The 24,251-nt window shown below is 44.5% G+C and overlaps 1 protein-coding gene across 8 annotated transcripts in view; it reads right to left on the bottom strand.

The window, feature by feature from the left end:
* Positions 1–24,251, bottom strand: part of LOC310779878 (calcium/calmodulin-dependent protein kinase type II delta chain) — a 133,253-nt gene that overhangs the window by 24,907 nt on the left and 84,095 nt on the right. For 2 of the 8 annotated variants that reach the window (XM_083640381.1, XM_083640388.1), the window contains exons 8-16: positions 22,615–22,698; positions 21,273–21,367; positions 20,709–20,831; positions 20,427–20,510; positions 19,750–19,792; positions 17,201–17,241; positions 13,098–13,157; positions 7,448–7,492; positions 6,124–6,172 (exon numbers count right to left, since the gene is read on the bottom strand). In XM_083640381.1, coding sequence (XP_083496507.1) covers positions 6,124–6,172; positions 7,448–7,492; positions 13,098–13,157; positions 17,201–17,241; positions 19,750–19,792; positions 20,427–20,510; positions 20,709–20,831; positions 21,273–21,367; positions 22,615–22,698 — 624 coding nt within the window. The remainder of the gene's footprint in view (positions 1–6,123; positions 6,173–7,447; positions 7,493–13,097; positions 13,158–17,200; positions 17,242–19,749; positions 19,793–20,426; positions 20,511–20,708; positions 20,832–21,272; positions 21,368–22,614; positions 22,699–24,251) is intronic. The other 6 variants (XM_083640382.1, XM_083640383.1, XM_083640384.1 and 3 more) reach the window with 6 other exon arrangements.

Genomic DNA, 24,251 nt, shown 5'->3' with positions numbered 1-24,251 from the left:
AATTATAATAATTATCAAAGATGAAATGATACTGGTATTCTTTATTTTTCTGTAGATAATTGTACCTTGAGATAATTGCATATTAAAGGAGAACTAACCTCCAAAACACTTTTTTTCAGCTTTTAACCAATATATATGACTTTGGGGGTGATGTGTGAAGAATTCTGGTCAGAATTTCCACATTTGACACCAAACTGTTGCCATTTTACCATTTGTATCATTTTTCAGCAGCATATCTGGCATAAGCGCCCTCTTAGGGTCCAACACTGCTTTTTTTTTTTTTCTCAAATGAATGGGAGATTTGGTACAACCTGACGTCAGGTTGTCCCCAAAGACTATGGGATTTCAAGATAATTACTCCCCTACCCCCTCTGTACCCTTTCGGCTCCTCAGAACTCCAAGCCTATTCTTATTGAAGTTTGCTCTTAAAATACTGAACCAAACGTTGTCAAAGTTGGCACATGTCTTAATTATAGTTAGTTTCCCGCTGAATGTGTCACTACTTTATTAATATCTTACCTGAATAAGCTCGAATGATGATGTATATATTATCAGTCCGAGTTGGAAGCAGCTGTCTCCAGCCCAGCCAGGCGGGAGAGAGTCCTACTGTAAACCTCATGCACTAGCTCCAAGCTCCGCGGGCGCGCGCAGCAGAGCAGAGCTCTCTGTGCTCTGAGAGTAGAGAGAGCAGTCTGATATTTCCGCAAACAAATATGGTCGCAGTTTAGCGCACATGTAAAATATAACGCTATACTACGACGTGACAACGTGACAAAGCTTCTCTAAACACATCGGCTACTATCATTTCCCTGCATCCCTCCTACTGAGATTATATCGGTAATGATTTTGGACAGACTGAATGCGCGGAGGAGAAGGAGAGATCTGCAGCTCTGCCCTGAGTAGCCCTGAGAGACACTCGCCTCGCTCCGACTACTGTGCCCGTCTGTGAAAAGCGTCCTGTCCAGTCGCACCTTCGCAAACAGATGCGGGATTCCCTCAATCCTGTACCCAATCTCAGACTGTATTCTCTAAATCGCACACCAGCTATTTCTGTCTGTTTGTTTGTTGCTCCGTGAGGTTACAAGCGCCCCATGCATGCAACAGGCTGTTTCGCCAGCCGGGGTCTGGCAGGAGGGAGGAGGCGCAGGCAGCCTGCACTGCGCTGAGAGGAAAAAACTTTTGCACAACTTTTAACAACAATCACGAAAAGCCCCCAAACTAAAATGAAAAAGGGACTATATGGCAACTTGGACGAGGGAATGACGTAGAGAAATCTCGCATTGTGTTACCCCAGAGCGGGGGGGTTGTCGTATTGTGCGGTGTGCTGCTGTAACGAGCCCATGCCACTTTGCTCTCGTAACGTAGTTCAACACACTGCCATAGAGTTACATGCAGAAAAATAATTAAATTTCTAGTTCGCCACTGAATTACCAAATTGATATAACTTTCAACCATTTTGAGCAAAGCTCTTTCCATACAGGCCACCAGCGTTGGCTAATTGTTGATATTTATACAGATATGGCCCCTCTCAAATAAATTATTTTTGAGGCAATAGGCAAACTGTAATGGCGTCGATTTCCGAAAAAAAATCTGGACTTCAACACAGCCAAAGAGTCCAGTATAGACAAGAGCATATGTCATTTCTTGGTTTTTTCCATAGGTATTTTCAAATCACTGTTCTAATACATATCTAGGGGGTTAGTCCCCCTTTAATGTTTTGTCTGTTAAATGTGGAAAAAAATCTCTACAAATAAAGCTTAATTTTTTTTTTAATTATGATAAAAGTGCATTTCTACCAGCCACCGTAACCAGGGGAAGCCTAACCCTAACCAATCTACTGCTGACTTTTCTTTTGTGAAATCAGAGGGAGCTCCTTCCCGAAGCACCGGGATCTGGGACTTACACTGGGAATCGCTGGGGCTCGGGTCGGGCGGGGAAAGCCCGAGGTGGGGGCCGGGCCCTTGGGTGCGGGTGTGATAGGCGCCTTGGCAGTGGCATGTGGCGGGGTGATGGGTGGAGAGACAGACCAGAAGGGAAGATGTGAAGATGAGGAACAGGTAGGCAACCACCCGTGCCAGCAGGACGTACTGGCAGCACTCCTCACCACCGGGCCAAACGCTGGGAGAGTACCAGCAGCACGAGGAGGAAGAGGAGGATGAAGAGGTGGAGTGGTCAGACGCCGAACGCTTAAGCTGGTAGATTTGAGGACGGGGGCAGGGAGAGCGTGCTGGGACAGGACGGGAAGGTGAAGGTGTATGGAGGGTGAATGAAAACAAACATGGATATGGGCAGAAGATTGGATGGATACAGGTAGGTGGATGTATGAGAGTGTGAACGGGTATATTGAAGGTGACAGGAGTGATAGAGAAAATGGAATGGAGAAAAGAAAGAAAAGAACAAATAAATGACAAACATGCAGAAAATGGCAATTTGTTCCAAGCCCTCAAATGGCCTTTCCTAAGTCCCGCCCCTTTTCCCTCGACCGGCAGAACTTCGGTCAACCCTTTCCTGTTATGCTCACCAAGGACATGTCGTACAAAGTTAGCATTACTAAGTCATATTACATTAGTATCACATGATCTTCACAGACACGTTAAATAATGTTGGCAAAATGCCAGCTAACTACCTAGCTAACTACCTACCTAGCTATGTCAAGAGGAGCCCAATGTCAGATCACCAACATAGACCTTATTTCTGTGTAACGTTAAAGGGATTTGGAAAGGGACAGATAGGTTGGTAGTTGACATATTTTTAAGATTACATGAATTATCGTTCGCCAGATAAGAAGGAAGTTGGTGATCTGACATTAGGGTAATTCTTCTAGATGTTAACTATATGTTAGCTAGTGTTTTGCTAACATTAGCTAATTTAAGATGTGACTATACTATATATACAATGTCATATGGCCATGAAGAATATGATACCAATACCATATGACTTAGTAATGTTATCTTTGAACAGATGTGTCCTTGGTGATATCTAGTATAAAAGGAAAGGGGAAAGCTGACCGAGGTTCTGCCGGCTACCAAGCTTGCGCAACTGTTATTGGAGCACAGAGCGAAAAGGGGCGGGACTGAGGAAAGGTCAATTGTTCCAACGGCAGACAGAGAATAGGATGGGGCCTAGAATTGAACCTTGAGGGACTCCACAGCTATTGGCTGCTGATGAAGAAGAGGAGTTGTGCCTATGATAACCAGCATGTGATTTAAAATGCAGTGTAGAGGCTGGTATTGGCTGACAATCTTCTAAGCAATGGTTTTAATTGTTTACGGTAATTATACTAATGTCTCAACATTAATATGGTAATGTTTAATTGATATTAAAATACACCTTTATTTTTAATTAAATAAAGATTACTTAAAGAACATAATTATAGACTTATAGAAGTATTCAAATTATTTACAAATTATATAAAGAACATTAAATACACCTATAGCGTAGCTTCCCCGATCGCATACCAGACAAATTTCCTCCTCTCAAAGTTGCACACCAGCGCCTTTATCTTTCAACCGTGTCACCCGAGAAAACAGATGACTGGCTACTTTACTCACTCCATTTAATGTGGAGGAAAGAACACAGCCCCATTATGGAAGTCCAGCACATAGCCACCAATCATCCATCACACACATACTGTACACTACAGTAGGTGCAAATGAGTCACATTCAAAGTGAATGAAACACCATTTCCCCTAGCCACAATGCCTGCACTTCCACCTTTCCACCTCCTCCCACAGACAGCTTCTTATAAAAAAAGGTTTCCACCTCCTCCCACAGACAGCTTCTCAACAAAAGCCCTTTACATCTCCTCCCACAGACAGCTTCTTAACAAAAGCCCTTTACACCTCCTCCCACAGACAGCTTCTTCACAAAAGCCCTTTACACCTCCTCCTACAGACAGCTTCTTCACAAAAGGTTTCCACCTCCTCCCACAGACAGCTTCTATACAAAAGCCCTTTACACCTCCTCCCACAGACAGCTTCTTCACAAAAGGTTTCCACCTCCTCCCACAGACAGCTTCTTCACAAAAGGTTTCCACCTCCTCCCACAGACAGCTTCTTAACAAAAGGTTTCCACCTCCTCCCACAGACAGCTTCTTCACAAAAGGTTTCCACCTCCTCCCACAGACAGCTTCTTCACAAAAGGTTTCCACCTCCTCCCACAGACAGCTTCTTCACAAAAGCCCTTTACACCTCCTCCCACAGACAGCTTCTTAACAAAAGCCCTTTACACCTCCTCCCACAGACAGCTTCTTAATTGTACCCTGTAACCATCGATAACAATGGAAGCCATTCTAAAAGGGCAGTGGCGCCCCTTCCACTCTTTTAATGGGTCTGGGTAGAGAATCGCATAATGCTCGTACACATACGGACACATCTTAGTGAGGACATAATGCATTCCCTAGCCCCTAACCATCACAACTAACCCTAACTTAAACCCAACCCTAACCCTTAAAACCAAGTCTTAACCTTCAAACAGCCCTTTGAAGGTGTGTGAGAAAGTGAGGACTGGCCAAAATGTCCTCACTTTCCTAAAACGTCCACACTTCCAAGGTAGAAATCTCCAATCGGTCCTCACTGATAGCTATACAAGCAAGTACTGTACACACTCTACACAAATACTCTACACACACATACTGAACACACACGCTTCTGTTTAGTTAAAAAAAAAATGCAAATGCAAAAAGTGAGACATGTTCTTTCACAAAGTGCTAAAATGTGTCAGGAAGAACAGTCCAACAGATTCTCTGTTATTCTACCAAAGGTCACATGGTGAGTAGTAGAGTACTGTAATCAGAAGACACACTTTAGAACCATTAGAACCATTAGCCGTTAGAACAATCATGGATGGAAATGTTCACTTCATTGAACAAGCACAATCCCCCTGGTGTCTCTTTGTATTCCTTCATTCATATTGTATTCAGGAGCACAGTCTCAGCATAGTGGGTAGATAACACAACACAATGTTCACATGTAACGCTACACCCCTATTCATCCATGCGCCGCTGTACTGGACATAAACAAAGTGGCAGAAAAAGATAGATGACAGGAATTGGCCTTGGAAACCAAAACTGCGATCACACCTACTGTACAGTACAGTTAATCTTCTCTGCTCTGAAGCATAGTGGAAACGATTACCATGTTGCATTTTGTTCAGCCTGGTAAACCAGCCTGTCACGTGAACACACGTTTCATTTGGTTCTGCGTGACGGTCTGGCCCTTATATTAAGCCTGGGAAGGTGCTTAGCAGAAGCGGCAGAGCGGAAGAGCCAATCAGCGACTGCGCTGTGATTGACAGCGCAAGTTGGCCAATCAGGAACGCTACTCGCACTGCACTAACAAAACAATAATGGCCGCCTCCTTGCCTGATCGTCTCGAGGAGTAATGTCAGCGGTTTAAACAGCCATAAAGTGCAGTTATTGCAGAAATAGACTCAATAACAACAATTAAACAAGTACAGGAGAAAACATGTTTTTGCCATTCTCCCGAGTGGATTTGGGGTTGACTGGATCCGACGCTGATTGGCTGAAGGAGTTGTCTGTCAAGGCAACTACGCCCGCCCATGCTCCCGCCCCTGCTAAGGACTGGGTGAAGAGTTGGGGCCAGACCGTCACGCAGAACCAAATTAAATGTGAGTTCATGTGACGGGCTGGTTTACCAGGCTACATTTTTTTTGTTTAGGTTCACACTGCTTAATTACAAGCAAATCAGGACTTGTAAACAAACGTCACAAAACTCACATGTAGCTTGCTTATTGAACAGAGTTAACGTTAGGGTTAGTCATGTTAGAGATGGTGGTGGGAGAGTCAAAGCAAATATAGATGGATACATTCAAAAGTGATAGCCTGAGCACGATACTAGGCTAGCTGCATGAAAAACATGAAAAATGAAATAGATGACAGACAACACATTCATGCAACAGACATCGTTCCTCTGAAACGGTCGGTTACCCTTAATAAATCTAATGATTACATAAGCTAGTGTACCCAAAAAGGGCGAAGAAAGTTAACCGTGAACTGTGGTCTAAAGACTTAAAAAAAGGCAGCCCTTATTATAAGTTGAGTTGTAATAGAAACGTAACGGAGGGAGAGTTTGTATGGTTATGGTTTGAAACTGCCTACTGTACCTTTCACATCCTCGTCCTCGATGGTGGTGTTGGCGCTCTCGCTGGACTCCTGCGAAACGACAAAGCACATTTATGTCTCTTGTCTAGTCCATGTCCCCGAGTTGTCATTCATCTGCGAACCGTTAATGCAACATGACACAGTTCCTTGTCCTCTTGTCCTGTCATTGCCTGTGGATTCACATCACGATGAAGTCTCGCACACTCAAAGTTACGACACGACCACACACGCGCCGTTATTCACCAGAACACAGAGGCTACTACACACGATGGCCTACAACACTGTAGATGTCACTCCACAAAGCTAGAGAGACAGGCATGCAGATGTGGCCTCACTCTTGCCATCTGGATTATGTGCAATAACGGAAAGCCATACCGTACATCTTCACAGGCTAATTGCCTAGAAAATGTACATGGGCATAAGGCTGGGCAATATGGACCAAAAATCATATCTGGGTATTTTTAAGGCTGAATGGCAATACATATATATCTCTCGGTATCGCAGTATGAGACAGGGTTTCCTTCCCTGACTGTTGGTGCTGTCACAAAATATTTACACAATGAGATTTTTGATAATCACCAGTAATGTGGATATAATGACTAAGTGGGCAAAGGCAAATAATAGAACAGCTAGTCTGGTATTAAAGTTCAGAAAATCACTTCACTGCAATGCAGACTTTAAAACCAGGAAAAGACAATGCCAGATCACCATATTACATTACCATACGATATCTAGTCTCAATCTCACATCACGATATCGATATAAACTCTGTTGAGGAGTTGGCTTGTTACAGAATTGGTGTCCATATTACAGCATGATAATTGTTGGTCCAACATCATAATCCCTGGGCCACACAACTCAAAAATGGATGTTTCTGCAATGTTAGAGCATGCCTCTCAAATGACATGCAAGATAACACAAACACACAACTATCTCTCCCAACAGAAACCATCTTAAGACCTAACATTTAGTGACTACATTTTCTAATAGCTACAAAATACTTGGATCATGAATTGTAGGCATAGATGACATTAACATGAAAAACAAAAAACAAACAAAAAATCGACATCTCCCTGTAAATTCACAGACATGGAATCACAATGCAAGAGTTTACAGCAGCATGCAATACTTGATTTAATTTATCAGAATCCGTAGTCCCTTACTTTCTCACATGTTAAAAAGTAGAATGTTAACAATATCCAATGGCACAAACACATCATACTCAAAAGCTAAATCCAAAAGGCAATTTACTCGACATACAGTAGCAGCGCACACAACCACCCGCAAAACAAAGGCTCCGGACAAGCAGGTCAATCTGCTGAATACCTTGTTTCCATCAGCGGGGTTGTGGATAACAGTGGTTTGAGGCTCCTGATTTGAGAGGAGGAACAGGAGGAACGAACGCCAAGCAGAGAGGGGGTTAAACAAACAGCAGAGAGGGGGTTAAACAAACAGCAGAGAGGGGGTTAAACAAACAGCAGAGAGGGGGTTAAACAGAAAACTGTGACAGAGTGACAAAATTAAAAGGAGGTAAAGGAAGAAGGAGAAGACAACTACACCTGGAGGGAAAGCTATGTAGGCTTTGAAGAATATAATTCACTATTCTGCACCACTATTAAAATGATGCAATGTTATGGCAACTTTTTTTTTTTTTTTACTAAGGATGACGATCAAGTCCTGAGTCCTGACACTAGACACAATGACAATGACTGACATCAAAACCAGACAGTTCAGGCACACACAGCTCGTCATGGCAGCATGGTAGATGATCTATTGAAAGACCACAGCCAGAGAATAGATTTTCTGCGGCTAAAGCACCCAGCAGGGTTCCCACACCTTCATAAACTTTTTAAATTCAAGGACGTTCCAGGCCCAATTCCCTCAAATTCAAGGACCCAACACAGCATACTTTGAGACAAGGATCAATCATTATTACTGTTACAACACTGATAATTTTTATAATGAGAAATAGCAGTTTTACATTACATTACATTATGTAATTTCATTTGGCAGATGCTTTTTAGAGAAGCTCACAGACAACAATTAAAAATAGAGAGGCTTTAATCTGTGAACATTTCCCAACTGTGCTGTTAGTTGTGTCAAGTAAAAAAATATAAAAAATATTTATATTTTTGCAATATCTATCTATCTATCTATCTATCTATCTATATCTACATCTATCTATATATCTATATATATATCTATATATGAACTCAAGCACTTTCAATGATCCATGTCTATTTATGTCTACTTTTAAAAATGTGTGTCCTCGATTCCAGCGCCTTCGAATTCACAAACGCTCAGGGATTTCAAGGAGCCATGGGAACCCTGACCCAGGAAAGGTTTATATGAGATACATGTAAGTCAAGCCCACAACACTAGCTTCACATCACCAAAACACACCGTTATCAAAATTCAAAATTAAACACACAATTCTCAAATCTGCTTGAGACAGAAATGAAGTAAGATTGTCAGGATGCATTTCCCAGTCACATGGGCTGTACATGCTGTGGCAAAACGGTTTGCTGTGTTCACTGTGCAGTAGGGGGATTCACAGACTATAGTCGACTATTGGCATCATAGTCGACTAGTCGTAATCTGTGATTTTAGGACTAAACAATATAAATCAATAAATTAATGAATTGAAGTGTAAGCTATTTTTATGAAGGTGCTATGTGATGTAATTTAGGTTTACGCTTTAGGCAGCACTGTAGGCGTTTATGTTGAAAGCCGGAAACGGAAGTGGTTGTTGTGGTTGTTGTGGGGAACTTGAGGTGGAGAGTACGAGGAGGAGAGAACGGGGAAGAGTGAATAAAGCTGGCGTCTCATGATGAGAATGTTCAAGGTTGGAGTTGCTCCGTTTATTGCTTTGTATATTTAAAGTCTAAGCGCAGCCTAAACGCTCGGCTACACTGGTGGCAGCGGTGTTTCAAGGGAACGTCCCGAGGAGAACCGAAGTAAAAACGCTAGGGCGGTTAGCTGTGGGTGCTAACTGCTACGGAGCTAGCTGCGTGTGTTAGCTGCAAGGAGCACCACGTGCGATCATGTTGCGCGGCGGAGAATGGCCGTCGGTGAACGGGATGAAAGAGGAGCTGACAACGGTGATCAGCTCGGTGCTTGCGGGTGTGGAAGCCCGTTTGTTGAAGGAAGTGAGACGGCTGTTGGATGCTACGCCTGCCTGGGCAGAGGGGCTGAGGCGGATGCTACGAGAAGTCATACAGCAGGTGGACTTGTTGAGCACAGAGGTGACGAAGAGTGGAGAACGGCCGGAGGAGCAGCAAGAGAGACGGTGTTGGACTTGTGGAGAACCTGGGCACATAGCGAGGTGGTGTCGCAGCGGTCACGGGGGACAGACCAGGTGCGCGGAACAACGGTACTGGGGACGCCCGGGTGTCTGTTGGTCATGCGGTGCGTTTGGACACTTAGCCAGGGAGTGTCAAGAGGCTGTCTGGGACCGGAGGACAGCGGAAGAGGAGAGACGTGCAGGCGGCTGGCAGGTGAGACTCTGCTGGTCGTGTGGTAGGCCAGGTCATTTGGCCAGAGAGTGCACGGAGAGGATAGAGGACAGAGGAGAGACACAGGCTGGGGAGAATGTGAGCAGCCGGGGAGAGGTAATCTGCAACGCGGTGACAGTCGGAGGAGCGACGCTCGTGTCTCCAGGTGAGCGAGAGGGGTTGACGCCGGAGGAGCCGGCCCAACCTAGGTGCTCCACACACCCCACGGTTGCTGAGCAGAAAGCCGAGGTGGAGATGGATGCCGGTGGTGTTCGCCCTGCTGCCCTCAACACGCCGCCCCCTGGGGGAGGAAGACGAGAGGACGAGCGAGTGCAAGAGGCGGAGGAACAGGAGGAGTGTCCAGATGTGGACCTGACGGACGACAGAGTGACCATCAGGGATGTCGAGGTGACAGAGTGGAAGCGCAGACAGATGGAGGATGCGGATATCGGTCCGGTGTACGCGTGGGTAGCGGCTGGACGCCGGCCCCCTGTGGAGGAGATTCCCCTGTGTTCCGGTGCCATGAAGGGACTGTGGGAGATTGTTACCGACCTGCGTCTGGATGAAGATGGGCTGTTGGAGAGGAAAGGGCATGGTAGAAGGGGGTTCCAGACGGTTGTACCCAGCTACCTGCGAGAATTAGCACTGAAGGGGGCGCACAAGGGCCCTGGAGCAAGTCATTTTGGGCCCGAAGAGACACTCAGCCGCATCCGTGGACATTTCTACTGGAGCGGACACACTGGGGATGTGCTGAGCTACTGCAGTGCGTGTGCTGTCTGTGGGACACCGAAGGGGGTGTGGGAGAATTTTTGGGGTTGAGGGAGTAATGTGCTTCAGCTGGGACAGAAGCTGTAAAAGGGGGGATGGAAAAAGTGGTGGTAGAAAGGAAGGTAGAAAGAGAAAAGAAGTAATGAAAATAAATAATGTAAATGTTGGGGTTATTGTGGAATGGAAATGTGTGTAAAAAAAAAAGATTGTTGTTGGAAATGCACTGTGAATGTTTGGAAGTATTGATGCCTTTGCACAGGGGGGGATGCAGTGTTAAGAGTGTGTTCATTTCTGGGTCTTTGAGTGATGGGGTATTGAGTTGCTGAGTTAAGAGGGTGTGATTTTGAGAGTGATGGAATGGGTTGCTTGCTTTATGTTACATTGCAAAGCCAGGTAGTTACACTGTGAATGGATGCTGAAACGAGGACGTTTCTTTTGGAGGAGGGGAAGTGTGTAAGCTATTTTTATGAAGGTGCTATGTGATGTAATTTAGGTTTACGCTTTAGGCAGCACTGTAGGCGTTTATGTTGAAAGCCGGAAACGGAAGTGGTTGTTGTGGTTGTTGTGGGGAACTTGAGGTGGAGAGTACGAGGAGGAGAGAACGGGGAAGAGTGAATAAAGCTGGCGTCTCATGATGAGAATGTTCAAGGTTGGAGTTGCTCCGTTTATTGCTTTGTATATTTAAAGTCTAAGCGCAGCCTAAACGCTCGGCTACAGAAGAAATATTTGTTTGAACAATCATTTTCTTACATGATGCCATGTTACATAAACAGAATTGAGGGTATTTAGAGAGGGAAAGACTCGTCTATATGTTGTTACTGGAGTTAAACAGCTGGTATCTCCAGCTCAGACAAGTTGCTGGGCTTTAGCAGCTCATTTGTAAACAGCCTCTCAGAGCCAATCAGGACTCTGCTATTTCACATACCTCCAGGTTGGTCCCGCCTACATTAGTTAACTTTTAGAGACCTTTTTGATGAGAATTGGTCATTTTTAACGGGTGGAAAATACGTCTCCTGTGACTTGTCACAGCTGAACCGTGTGACGTGATGTCTCTCCACAGTTGGTGCTTGAAGGTGGTGGGTGGGCTGCCTGAAGGTGAGCATTCTGTCAGTGATGATGACCATGTGGACTGACAGGGTGGAACAGTGCCTCTAGCCCATCTCAGGGTAATGCTAATGTGACCATGGCTGTACTGTAGCTGGCTGAGTTTTCGCTGTCTTGCGGAGTTACTGTATGAAATGAGCCAATCGGCCTACATCCATATGTCTGGACCAAGCCCCAGTCTTTGGTTTTGAAAAATGAGGGCAACGCGGAAGTACCAAAAACTACAGTTCCTCGAATGGCCACTTGCTGCAAAAGGGAGTCATTCCCCATTAACCCCCATGTTAAAATACCAGACTTTACAGCAAGAATAAACATGTTTACAGCCTGGGCCAAAAAATGGTTTTGGTCTCTATAGCTAATTTCACCATTGATGACAACTGTACAGGGTGAATTTGTATATAACTCTCCATGCAAAGAGAAGTATGATTGTATTGAAGTCAATGGGAAAATGACCTCACTTGCTTTATGACCTCAGTAAACACTTTCCTAATGAGTTTATGGTCTCAAATGTTAGTTTCAAGTCTTCTTCAACACAGCATGACGTTCATTTTCTAAATTATGGTCCCATTCAGAGTAAAATAGACATTAAAGCGGACTATGTTTTGGGGTGTCGCCTGTCCAGTGATCATGCAGCTTCCTGATCACGGACCAATCGCAGGTGGCGCTGCATCTCTTCTCGTCCAAATATGGTCACTTCTGGCTCCAAGAAAACCAAGATGGCGATGCTCACAATGCGAAAATCGAGGCTTCAAAACGTGGGTCTACAAACTCTATGCTCTGGACCGCACAAACTTGTCTTAGGGCAATCCTTCATTAAATGACAACAGAGGCTGGAAATCTGTGACAACAACGTATTCCCTATGGCTGATTGGCAATGGCACCACAGTTGCCATCACTGTCATCATCAACAACAAAGGAAAATGCAGCCCGTGTACAGCAATGTGGCGATGCAATAATGTGATCAGAAGGTGCGCGTGCCGTGTCGACAGCTGATGTTGCACAACAACTGCAAGCGTTCATGTGACGGGGGAAAAAACATTCTTTTAGCTCGATGAAGAAAGAAAAAGTCACCGTAAACATGAAAGTGGGAAAAGAAAAAGAAAAACAGACCCGATCGTGACAGATGCCACTGGAAAAAGTCTGGACAGATGGATAGCTAGCCAGAGAGAGCGAGACAGGCAGGCAGGCAGGCAGTGTACCAGAGAAGGAGTGGGGACAGACAGACAGACAGGCAGTAAAGCAGGCAGACAGTGTACCAGAGAAGGAGTGGGGATGGACAGACAGACAGGCAGTAAAGCAGGCAGGGAGTGTACCAGAGAAGGAGCGGGGACAGACAGACAGGCAGGCAGTAAAGCAGGCAGACAGTGTACCAGAGAAGGAGTGAGGACAGACAGACAGGCAGGCAGTAAAGCAGGCAGGCAGTGTACCAGAGAAGGAGTGGGGACAGACAGACAGGCATTAAGGCAGGCATACAGTGTACCAGAGAAGGAGCGGGGACAGACAGACAGACAGGCAGGCAGACAGACAGGCAGGCAGTAAAGCAGGCAGGCAGTGTACCAGAGAAGGAGTGGGGACAGACAGACATGCAGTAAAGCAGGCAGGCAGTGTACCAGAGAAGGAGTGGGGGCAGGCTCTTTGGGGCTGGTGACCACATTGGCCTTGTTGTTGATCTGGAGGGACAGAGTGAGACAGGCAGACAGACAGACAGGAGGGACAGAGTGAGACAGGTGGACAGACAGGACAGCATTGACAGGCCGCAGATCTACCGCTTTTAAATGCGTTGGCGTGCACATGGCTGCCTTGCGGATCCTGCATCCATTTGGAGTGTACAACAGTACTGTACGCGTCAGAGCTGCTTTGAGTCCAAGTCAAGTCTCAAGTCTCTGAGGAGCAAATCCAAGTCAAGTCTCAACTTACAGTAAGTCTCTTATGGTTGTAATGAGTGTTCTATCCTCTGCTGCCATCCAGTCTGCTTAGAACACTGCATAGCTATATCTCTGTATTACTGTACAGTACTGTATTATCATCATCATCACGTCTTTATCTATTCATTTACAGTATCAGCATTGATTAGTTGGTACTGTATATGATCACTTTAAACAGGCTATTGCAATGCAATATGAAAAAGAAAAACATACAATGAAAGCTTTCCTTTAAAGAGGACATGAATCATTTGATCATGTGACTCTAGTTCATTTGCATTTCACCTCAGACAAGATAGGATACTGCTTTCAAGTCTGACATTGACCTAGATTTGCTGTAAAGATGAACAACATTTCACCTTTTCGCCAACCAGGGCGCTGCTTGATGATGTCACCAGGTTGACAGTACAGTACGGTAGTAAGCATTTTGAATGGTTTGATGAATCAAAACAACCGCAATCCAAGTCAGAAAAACAACAGCATATCCTGTGAGCCAGTTAGAATTCAAAAGCCTTACTACCAACACTACTCCAACTACCAACACTTAACTATCCTGTACTCCATTACTGTACTGTCCTGCTTAATGTTAATGCGCCAAAAAAGAAAAGAAAAAAGAAAATATTGTTCATGAGGCCCAAATCTTGAGTCCGAGTCAAGTCTCAAGTCTTTTGAGGACGAGTCTCAAGTCAAGTTTCAAGTCACTGTATGTGAGAGTTAAGTGCGAATCGAGTCCACTGAGTATATCTCCTGACTTAGTGTCCAAAGAAGTTGGTCTCCATGCAGCCTGTGTGGAGGGAGAAAGTGAGTCATCCAGTCCGGGTATGACTGGTCTTCAACAGCAAAAACACTGCAGAGAAAGGTTAGTGTCAACTTGTCAATCCATCACTTGTCCTTCACAGCACATGTCCAACATGTGGCAGGGCAACACTGAGCAGTCCAGCACACACCAGCTTTAGTTTCAACATGTTCAACAATTAAACCTCCTGTACTCAGCTTGCTACTGAGAGTATGCACAAAATTCACAGGTGAGGCAAATTCGAAGAAATTCCGTGAATTCCGATAAGATATCGTGTTCACAAGCTTGAAAATGGCGTTCGTGAGGTCAAAGTGACCTTAACCATTGTCCTTAGGCTTTGACCACCAAAATCTAATTAGTTCATGCTTGCGTCCAAGTCGACGTTTGAGGCAAATTCAAAGAAATTCCATCAAGACATTCCTGAGATATCGCGTTAACGGGCTTGAAAATGGCGTTCGAGAGGTCACAGTGACCTTGACCTTTGATCACCAAAATCTAATCAGTTCATCCTTGTGTCCAAGTCGACGTTTGAGCCAAATTGGAAGAAATTCCATCAAGTCGTTCTTGAGATATCGCGTTAACGAACTTGGGAATGGCGTTCGTGGGGTCACAGTGACCTTGAACTTTGACGACCAAAATCGAATCAGTTCATCCTTGAGTCCAAGTCGACGTTTGAGGCAAATTTGATGAAATTCCGTCAAGGCGTTCCTCAGATATCACGTTAACGAACATTGGACAGACGTACGGACGGACAACCCAAATCCATAATGCCTCCGGCCTGGCTATCGCCGGCGGAGGCATAAAAATCAAGGAGTTGTGACTGTGAGGGATAGGGGCGGAGGAAGGGAGATTGAGTCAGGGCTCCTAAACAAGGGTGAAATTGAATGACAGATTTAGAAACAGAGGGTAGCAGTAGGAGGAATGTGCGCACACACACACACACACACACACACACACGCACACGCACACGCACGCACACGCACACGCACAAACATGCACACACACACACACACACACACACACACACACACACACATCAATGGATGAGTGGTTTTCAGCTTATGACAGCTGAGTGGAGAATGGCAGGGAGAAGAGGCCTTGAGTCATCGTTTAATCATCTGCTATTTAGTTTCCAACAGTTTCCTCAGAAGCAATAGATGGTGCCCTTCTCACTCTGACCCAGATTGACAATACAGAAGAAGAGTTACATACAGTATTGGGAAATCTCTCTCACATCCACTTAGGCAAGGGCAGATCTCACTGTGGGCACTTTTAAGTGCCGTCTTTTACCAAAGCAATGTTGAGTTCATTGATACAGCAGCAAACAACTAAATCCAAGGCCAAACCTGTGGAGCTGCAGAGTGACGTACTGTAAGATATAGCAAGGCCAAACCTGTGGAGCTGCAGAGTGACGTACTGTAAGATATAGCAAGGCCAAACATGTGGAGCTGCAGAGTGACGTACTGTAAGATATAGCAAGGCCAAACCTGTGGAGCTGCAGAGTGACGTACTGTAAGATATAGCAAGGCCAAACCTGTGGAGCTGCAGAGTGACGTACTGTAAGATATAGCAAGGCCAAACCTGTGGAGCTGCAGAGTGACGTACTGTAAGATATAACAAGGCCAAACCTGTGGAGCTGCAGAGTGACGTACTGTAAGATATAGCAAGGCCAAATCTGTGGAGCTGCAGAGTGACGTACTGTAAGATATAGCAAGGCCAAACCTGTGGAGCTGCAGAGTGACGTACTCTAAGATATAGCAAGGCCAAACCTGTGGAGCTGCAGAGTGACGTACTGTAAGATATAGCAAGGCCAAACCTGTGGAGCTGCAGAGTGACGTACTGTAAGATATAGCAAGGCCAAACCTGTGGAGCTGCAGAGTGACGTACTGTAAGATATAGCAAGGCCAAACCTGTGGAGCTGCAGAGTGACGTACTGTAAGATATAGCAAGGCCAAACCTGTGGAGCTGCAGAGTCACATACTGTAAGACAGGGATACTCAACTTGCTTTGCCCGGGGGCCACTTTCGTGAAATGATAGAAGGCCAGGGGCCAGTTAATAAACAAACAATATACATTTTTCTGTAGCGGATTGTAGGTTTTTGGGGTGTCAGCCGGAGTTTAGTCTGACAATGTTGTGCACACCGGATAGTTGGTTAGGTTAAGTTAGTTAGGTTAAAGCCCCATTCAGCAACTTTTCCAAGTTTTGCTATTGGAGAAACTGCGCCCTCTGCGTGCAATAGTATCGATAACGATATCGCCGTTCAAAGTCAACAAAACACAGCGCCAGAAAGCTCTATGTACATGTTGTGACATCGGGTACTCACCACGTGATGAAATAATAATCCATAGTTCCGTGAAACATCATTTTCGTAGCAAATCCGAATCGAGTTACTTCCTGGTTTCCAGGAACACAACGCTGCCGCTGTAGAGCGCATGTGCGCATCTTGCCACGGGACGTGGCAGACAAACTGCTTAGTCCCAGGGCTGGCCAATGGAGGGCGGTGTGGGATAAATAAAGGCGAGAGTCTCCCTATTACAAGTCAATCTACCATGTCCTATGACTAAAAAGATCTTATATTACAGTAAAAAAAAAATAAAAAAAATAAGTATATACCACATAAGTGCCTGGGTAGCGAGCAGACGGCAGTATTTAACAATTTAGCAGCTAAATCATAGATTATTGAAAGATATTCCATATTCCAGACTGAAATGTTACAACAGAAGTGGAGTATTGGCGAGAATGCAATTCCATCGTGGGCCACACAGGGGGCGCCCGCGGGCCGCATGTGGCCCGCGGGCCGCAAGTTCAGTATCACTGCTGTAAGATATAGCAAGGCCAAACCTGTGGAGCTGCAGAGTCACATACTGTAAGTGTGGAGCTGCAGAGTGACGTACTGTAAGATATACAGTAGCACAAAAGTACGGGAAAGCGTTGCTTTCTCTACAAGGAAATGAAAGCGAGAAGTGGGAGGAGCGAGAGAGAAGCTGAACTCACTTTGACACCGTCGGGCTTCTTGTTCAGCAGGCTCTTGGCTGCTGTGGAAAGAAAAACAACAACGCAGTGGAATTGACAAGGTGGAATTGACACATGCTACTCAACGCAGGCCAGTGACTAGCAAACCCTGAGAGCGTGTCCTGCTAGAACTGGATGCAGAAGAGAAAAACGCAAATGAAGTGGAGAGATTAAATCAAACTTAGTGAATCATTAGTCCACAACATGCAATTAAAGAGACCTGACATGCCAATGAGACAGGGGTGGCATCTTGGGCTGCAGACCGTATTACAGAAACTCCCTATCTTAAGTCTTAAGTTAAGATAGGAAAAGTTGAATGTAGGATCTTTCCTGATTTCATATTACACAACTTAAGCAAATCCTAATTAACTTTAGAAATCCTATATTTTCTTACTTAATCCTACTCTATGTTATGTCTGGTTAAGAGATCCTAAATACTCAATCCAACGTCAGTTATCAACTTTTTTGTCTGTTACTGTACCTAGCAACCAACGCTACTTTTCTCGAATGGCAGAGGTAAATGTTACTGTGATTGAGTGTTGATTTTGTAGAGTAGCTAACTTTTGATCCAAGAAGATTTTGGAGCAATTCACATAAAAGTCACAGTTGCTCCAGTTACAAAAACAGTGCTGAAAACATACTCAGTGGGGTCCACAGGTCTGCCCTGTCGCTCCTACACAGTCCAAAATTGGATAGCAAACTTACGGGCAACCTCTTGGCAACCAGCCAGCTAGTGGTCTTATAGCTCCTTCAGTTAGCAGCCAAGGAAATTATAGCTTAATAGCACCGTTTATATCCACGGGGTACTGTCATAGCGCAGAGATAGCAGTCCAACCACGCTGAATCCACTTTGGAGCAAAGTTAGGACGGCCAAACGGTTATCCTATAGTTAGGATTTTTATTTATAATTTTTTTCTTTAGATTTTGGGAAGTTAGGATGCTGTGCTAATACACTTTTCCTATCTTAAATTAGGACAGGAACATTAATTGATGCTTCTCAAACACACATTATGTCCAGACCTTCAATGACTTAGGTTCTGGATGTAAGAGGAAGCAAGCTAAGATCATGTTAATGGAGGTTCTGGATGTAAGAGGAAGCAAGCTAAGATCATGTTAATGGTAATTGTGTTGTTTCAACTTTCATCCAATTTGGCAGCCAACAGATACCACTCATCAATTAACATGCAAACAGACAATAGTTTGATTACGGTAGGTGATTGGCTGGGTGGGGAGGGCAGCGCATACACTGTATGGTGGTGGACCTTTGATTGGCTGAAGTGATCGATCTGATCATAGGAAATGTGTGGGTTTAGTAACTAATAGAAGCTTTGCAGATTATGTCAAAATGCTCTTAGCAGCCACGTTTGGCGCCATCTTGGAGGACTCTCAAAATAATGCTTTCTATAATAACCAGTCTAAAAGAAGAGACGCATCTGAAAAAGATAAGCCATGGGTATTGTCCTATAGAGTAACGTTATATACGTAGTTCACAGAAACGGTTTCAAAATTGCCTCTCCTCCAAAACAGCTTTTGCTAGCTAGCTAACTAGTCAGAAAACTTTTTAGCAAAGTACCTAATGTTAATGTTAATGCACTACTAACACAAAACTACTAGCAACTACAAGATTGATATAGTTAGCTAGTCTGCAAATCAGGTGAGTTAGCCACTGAGCAGCTAATAAATGGACACCATAACCATAAACCCAAAATCCGTCAGATGTATCCGTGTTGGAGTGATAATATAAGCTCCCAACTGAAAACGATACAGAAATAAACGTTTTCTAAGTCTGATATTGTTGAGACGGCTGAGTCATACATTTGGAAATGTAATAAGCCGTTCTTAGCTGTGTTGTTGCCTAAAGCTGTTCACCTCCAATATGGCTACCAGTGGGTGTACTGCTTCACCTGAAAGCCCTCTATAGGCGGTTTAGTAGATGTGAGAGAGCACCGAGGCCCGAGAACCCAAACTGACAGTGGAGTTGGACACTCTGGAGAAGTGCAAACCACGCACTCTTACCTTGCATATGAGTTACCACACAAAAGATAGAGAGGGGACCGGAAGAGAAGGGAAGAAGAACAACGGTAAACACTAAGGGCATGTTTGGACGGATTATTATGTTCTGATATTTAACTAAAAAACAGCCAAGTAGTCTTTTCACATCCAACTAGAAAGGATGATGACTGAAAACATAGTAAAGAAAAAGAGAAGAGGGAAAATGCAAACGTCTCTCATGTCTCAAAAAGAGAAACGATCAATAATGTTAGTGTCTCGGACTCAGTCTGAATGTATTGCCCTTTAGAGGGACCTGTGGAGGTGTACTGCATTGATCTGTATGGTCATTCTGTCTCTATTGATATGAACTGCTAAGAGGGTGGACAGAGCTGGCCTATTGGGCTATAAAGGCCAACAGATTAATAAAACAACATTCTAAAGAGCAACATAAATAACATACAAAGACACAATAAAGACTGAGTCAACAATGTGTCATGGAAAAACAGCTACCAACTTTCATTCAACTGGATGTGTCCTACCTGAGAAGTTGCGAGTGGCGAGCATAGTGGTCAGGATGGCACCCTGGGGAGAGACAATGGACACTGAGCTGAAGGTGACTTTGGGAACCTTAGTGGTGCCTAGCTGCTCTTTAACAGACCGCTGGACATTTAGTTAGCATGGAAGGTAATCATTAGATCCTGTGGTGCCAAGAGTCCACCCACAGACTCAAAGCATGAGCCCATGTGGCTAATTTTTGCTCAAACTGCTAGTAGTTATGTTCATTGAAGGTAATCTTTAGATCATTTTCTTCTTTCTTTAGTCCAATCTTTTCAGGTGACTTTGGTTGACTTGCTGACTTTTGGTTGACTTTGCTTTTTCTACACAAAAAACTAATCACCTTCTGGCAATGCAGTAGTCTAGTATAGCCAGACCTACCTCCAAACTTCGTTTTAGCGTGTGGTATGCCAGTGCTCGAGAAAGTACTGGAGTAACTTGTAGTTACTTAGATTAGTAACTGTAATATAAGTACTGTTTTGGAAATTGCAATCCCTTACATTACTAATTAATTACTAGAGAAAGTAATACAATTCACACCAACGTGTTACTTTACTTTACTGCCAAACACTGTAGCTAAGTAAGTCATTGTTGGTGTACGTGGAGAAATTGGGGTCCAAGTAGTATTAACATGCTAGAAGTTGAAGCAAACAGATTATACCTTGAGTTTCCTCCTGGCGTTGAATTTCTTCAGGCACTCCACAGTCTCCTGTCTGTGCATCATGGACGCCACAGTGGAGCGTTGCTATGGACACAGAGAGGTAGATAAGCATAAGTGTGTGTGTGTGTGTGTGTGTGTGATAATTAGGATGTGTGATAGAGCTTCATCAACCGACTGTTGTGTAAAGGGTGTGTTCACACTATTCTAATTTATCGGTAGGAATAGAGCTGCTGAGACGGCATTTTGTGCTGACAATGTATGAATGACTATTGGAAGACATACGCAGATCCAGGGGTGTTTGAGTGCGTCTGTGGCGGTCACTCTCTTGGCTGGGTTGATGGTCAGCATCTTGTTGATCAGGTCTTTGGCCTCGGGGGTCACCGTGTCCCACTCTGGAGACGGGAACTGCCCAAGAAAGCACACGTCAAAAACATTCAAACTATAAACGGGTCAACGCTATTAGTAATGTAGTAGTCTTATTCGACTTTTGGTTACCTTTTGTACATTTGGAGAGATGGCAGTAAAAATAAACTATGGGATCCTATGGAGCAGGCCTTGAGTGCGTGATGTCACAATTCACTTTAGCTGACTTTACAGGCTGTACTTTTGACTAAATTCACACATTTTAAAACTGTGACAGTTCGCACAACCTTAACACTCGTGATGATGGAATCCGTCAGAGGATTCAGGAGCAGTTGTAGGTTAATTTAACTGTAAATCATAGCAGCAATTTGGGCAATAGACTAAGAATGAACTCTCAATGGATAGGCTAGCTGTCAATCACCAGCCATGTGTGAGAGAGAGAGAGAGAGAGAGAGAGAGAGAGAGAGTGAGTGAGTGACTCACATCATAAGCCCCAGCCTTAATCTGCTGATAGAGTCTGTGCTGGTCTTCGTCCCAGAAGGGAGGGTAGCCCACCAGCAGGATATACAGGATCACACCTACAGCACACACACGCGCACACACACACACACACACACACACACACACACACACACACACAGAAAGTTAATCTTGACGCCTCGAAGACTCATGAACATTAGATGCATTTAAAAGCTGACTGCAGAATTGTGGGTATAAAAATAGAAGGCTGTGACAACATACAAATTAGATGCAAATGAGTGAATTATCAAAACCATGGCCTTACACTGACCTTATGTGTGTAGTACCTTAACGTTTGAAATATCAAAGATATTGGGGTGGGTTGGGAGGGGGCATGGCAACAGACACAAACCAAGTGCTCCTGTTGGTTTGTGTCACCATGCAGGTGATGTTTGTTTTGTGATTGGGCGGCGGGTTGCCAGGAAAAGATGAAAGCCCCTCTATCTGCCGGTAAGACAACTGACCACAAACACACAACACTGGCTATTGAGTGGGCCAGCACAGGTGTGTGTGTGTGTGTGTGTGTGTGTGTGTGTGTGTGTGTGTGTGTGTGTGTAATGAGCATCAGTGATGATTAATTCAAGAGGACAGCACTCGTCTCTGCCACCTACAGTAGACTGTAGACTGGAGAGTAGGGATGTTTATGATCGATGATCGGCTAATTGCCGTTAAGAATTTAACCGATTCAAAATTTAGGCGTTTTCCTTTGATGCTGAGGACTGGGGTTCGATCCCCAGGTAAGCCACATTTAAAATTTTAACAAAGGTTTTTTTTTTTTTTTTTTTACACCAAGTTGTTTTACTTCCCTAACCATAACCATAACCCACATCCTTAAAACAAAAAGAAAAATCAATAAAATATGTTTGAGTTTCATGGTCTTTCTTTGGTTCCACTTCGTTGGACCGCAAGGCATTCTGATATGCATACTATGACATTAGTTCTAGTCTCTTCCATCATTCGGTCAGATTAAACTGGTCCATCTAAAAACAAGGCTGTTTATTTGATCTCCTGAAAAGTTCATATAAAGGGAGATACGAGGTCTTCACCCGACAGTGACGATATCTCCTCTTTGGTGTGTTATGAAGCATTTCATTTTTGTTTGATGTAGTGGCAGTCCCTTTTGTACTCCCTGGCGACGGGCTCTGATTGGCCATTTCAGGCCATGACATTTGTGTGTAACTAATTAGACACGCCGGCTCCGTGTGACTTCCCCTAATTAAACAAATCAGCATGCCACAAATGACGGTAGGTTTTCCTCCAATCACAGACAGGCTAACAGAAGGCTGTCCCTGTGATCATGTCTTACCACATGCCCACATGTCCACCGGCTTCCCGTAGGGGTCTTTCCTCAGCACCTCGGGAGACAGGTAGCCCGGAGTCCCCGCGAAGCCTGGAAAACAGGCACATTTCAGGATATTCAGGATAACCCTGACGACACACTAACCCAAAATCAAGCATGTTTACTGTATCCTTTTAGATAATTTCAAAGTAAAAGTCCCACATGTGCTTTAAAAATAGTGCTCCCTAAGTTCAGTCTTTATGCAGACAGATCATGCTTACTGACGTACATAGTCGCCCCACAAAAAGGCCCATTCTGAGGCAGGAAAACCCTGCATTAAACCAGCCAGCTTCCCTCAAATCCAAACATGTCACAGCAGCTAAGGATCAGAGGGAAGGAGAAAGTTAAGTTTATGGGCCGAGGTTAACAAGCTCCGAGAAAAGAAATCCCTGCCTCTTGAGGGTTCACTAGTTTGGCTCGATGGCGGGATGCAGCCTACTTCTCCAAAAGCCTCAAAGCACCCGCGGGCCCTGGGGCAAAGACACAGAGCACTACTAGTAAGCTAGAGCACAGAGTGAACTGGTTCCAGGTCTTCAGATGGGGGATTCGCCTAATTATTCCTCTTCTCTACAGGGATTAAGGAGTAGAAGTGGGCCTGAAATCCACGTAATCCAAGCCTGATATAAGAGACCCCAACAGTAACAGCACCAAGTCCCACATTACAAAAAACAAACTCCTGAAGAACTACCGGTAATGGTAATATGGGACTTTGGAATAAGGATGGAACAAATTGAGGGGTATTAAAACATGGCTGCCTGCACATGGTTGCTGTGGCATGTTGGGGGGGGTAACACCAGCTTGAGGGACACTGCCAAGCTCAACAAGTTGGTGAGGAAAGCCAGCTCTGTGGTTGGAGCTGGACAGAGCAGTCTGGAGGAGGTGGCAGAGGCGCGGATGAGGAGGAAGTTACAAGCAATGCTGGACAACCCCTCCCATCCCCTCCATGATGTGCTAATGGAGATGAGGAGCACATTCAGCCACAGACTCACCTCACCCCACCCCCGACACCCCACTAAGCGCTTCGGCCAGTCCTTCGTGCCAGTGACCATAAGGTTCCACAACATGAGATCAACTGAATGAACATGAACTGGCACTTTACACATTTTTGCACTGCTCTCACACATGCACCGTGGCACATGCACCGTGGCACATGCACCGTGGCACATGCACCGTGGCACATGGCTATGGACTTTACAGGATAAAAGCACACAGGGTCATATTTATTTGGTTGTCAATTGAATTGTATTGCTCTTATTGGTTTTATTGCTTTATGCTTTTTATCTATATCCTGACTTGTGTACTTTTAACCTCTGTCCCTGTCGCTGTTTTAGACACCTGAATAAAGGTTTCAATCAATCAATCAGACAGACAGACAACCCCACCATGTCAAGAACATATTACGTGTAACATATTACAACATATTATATATTTAGCATATTACTGCAGAATAAGCATGAAAACATATGAATCATGCCATTACAGTCATCTGTATGAGGATGTGGTAAATCATTGCACTAGACTAGAGCATACAGATGGGGAGAAAAATGATGAAAACAGCAATTTGTTATTTGTCGAGTGATTAAGTAGCCTGGTGACTGACTGGA

This window comes from Poromitra crassiceps (assembly GCF_964638095.1).
Source record: "Poromitra crassiceps genome assembly, chromosome: 7".
NCBI classification, from domain to species: Eukaryota; Metazoa; Chordata; class Actinopteri; order Beryciformes; family Melamphaidae; genus Poromitra; species Poromitra crassiceps.
Note: the sequence above shows the minus strand (reverse complement) of the source record. Positions and strands in the feature narration are given on the sequence as shown.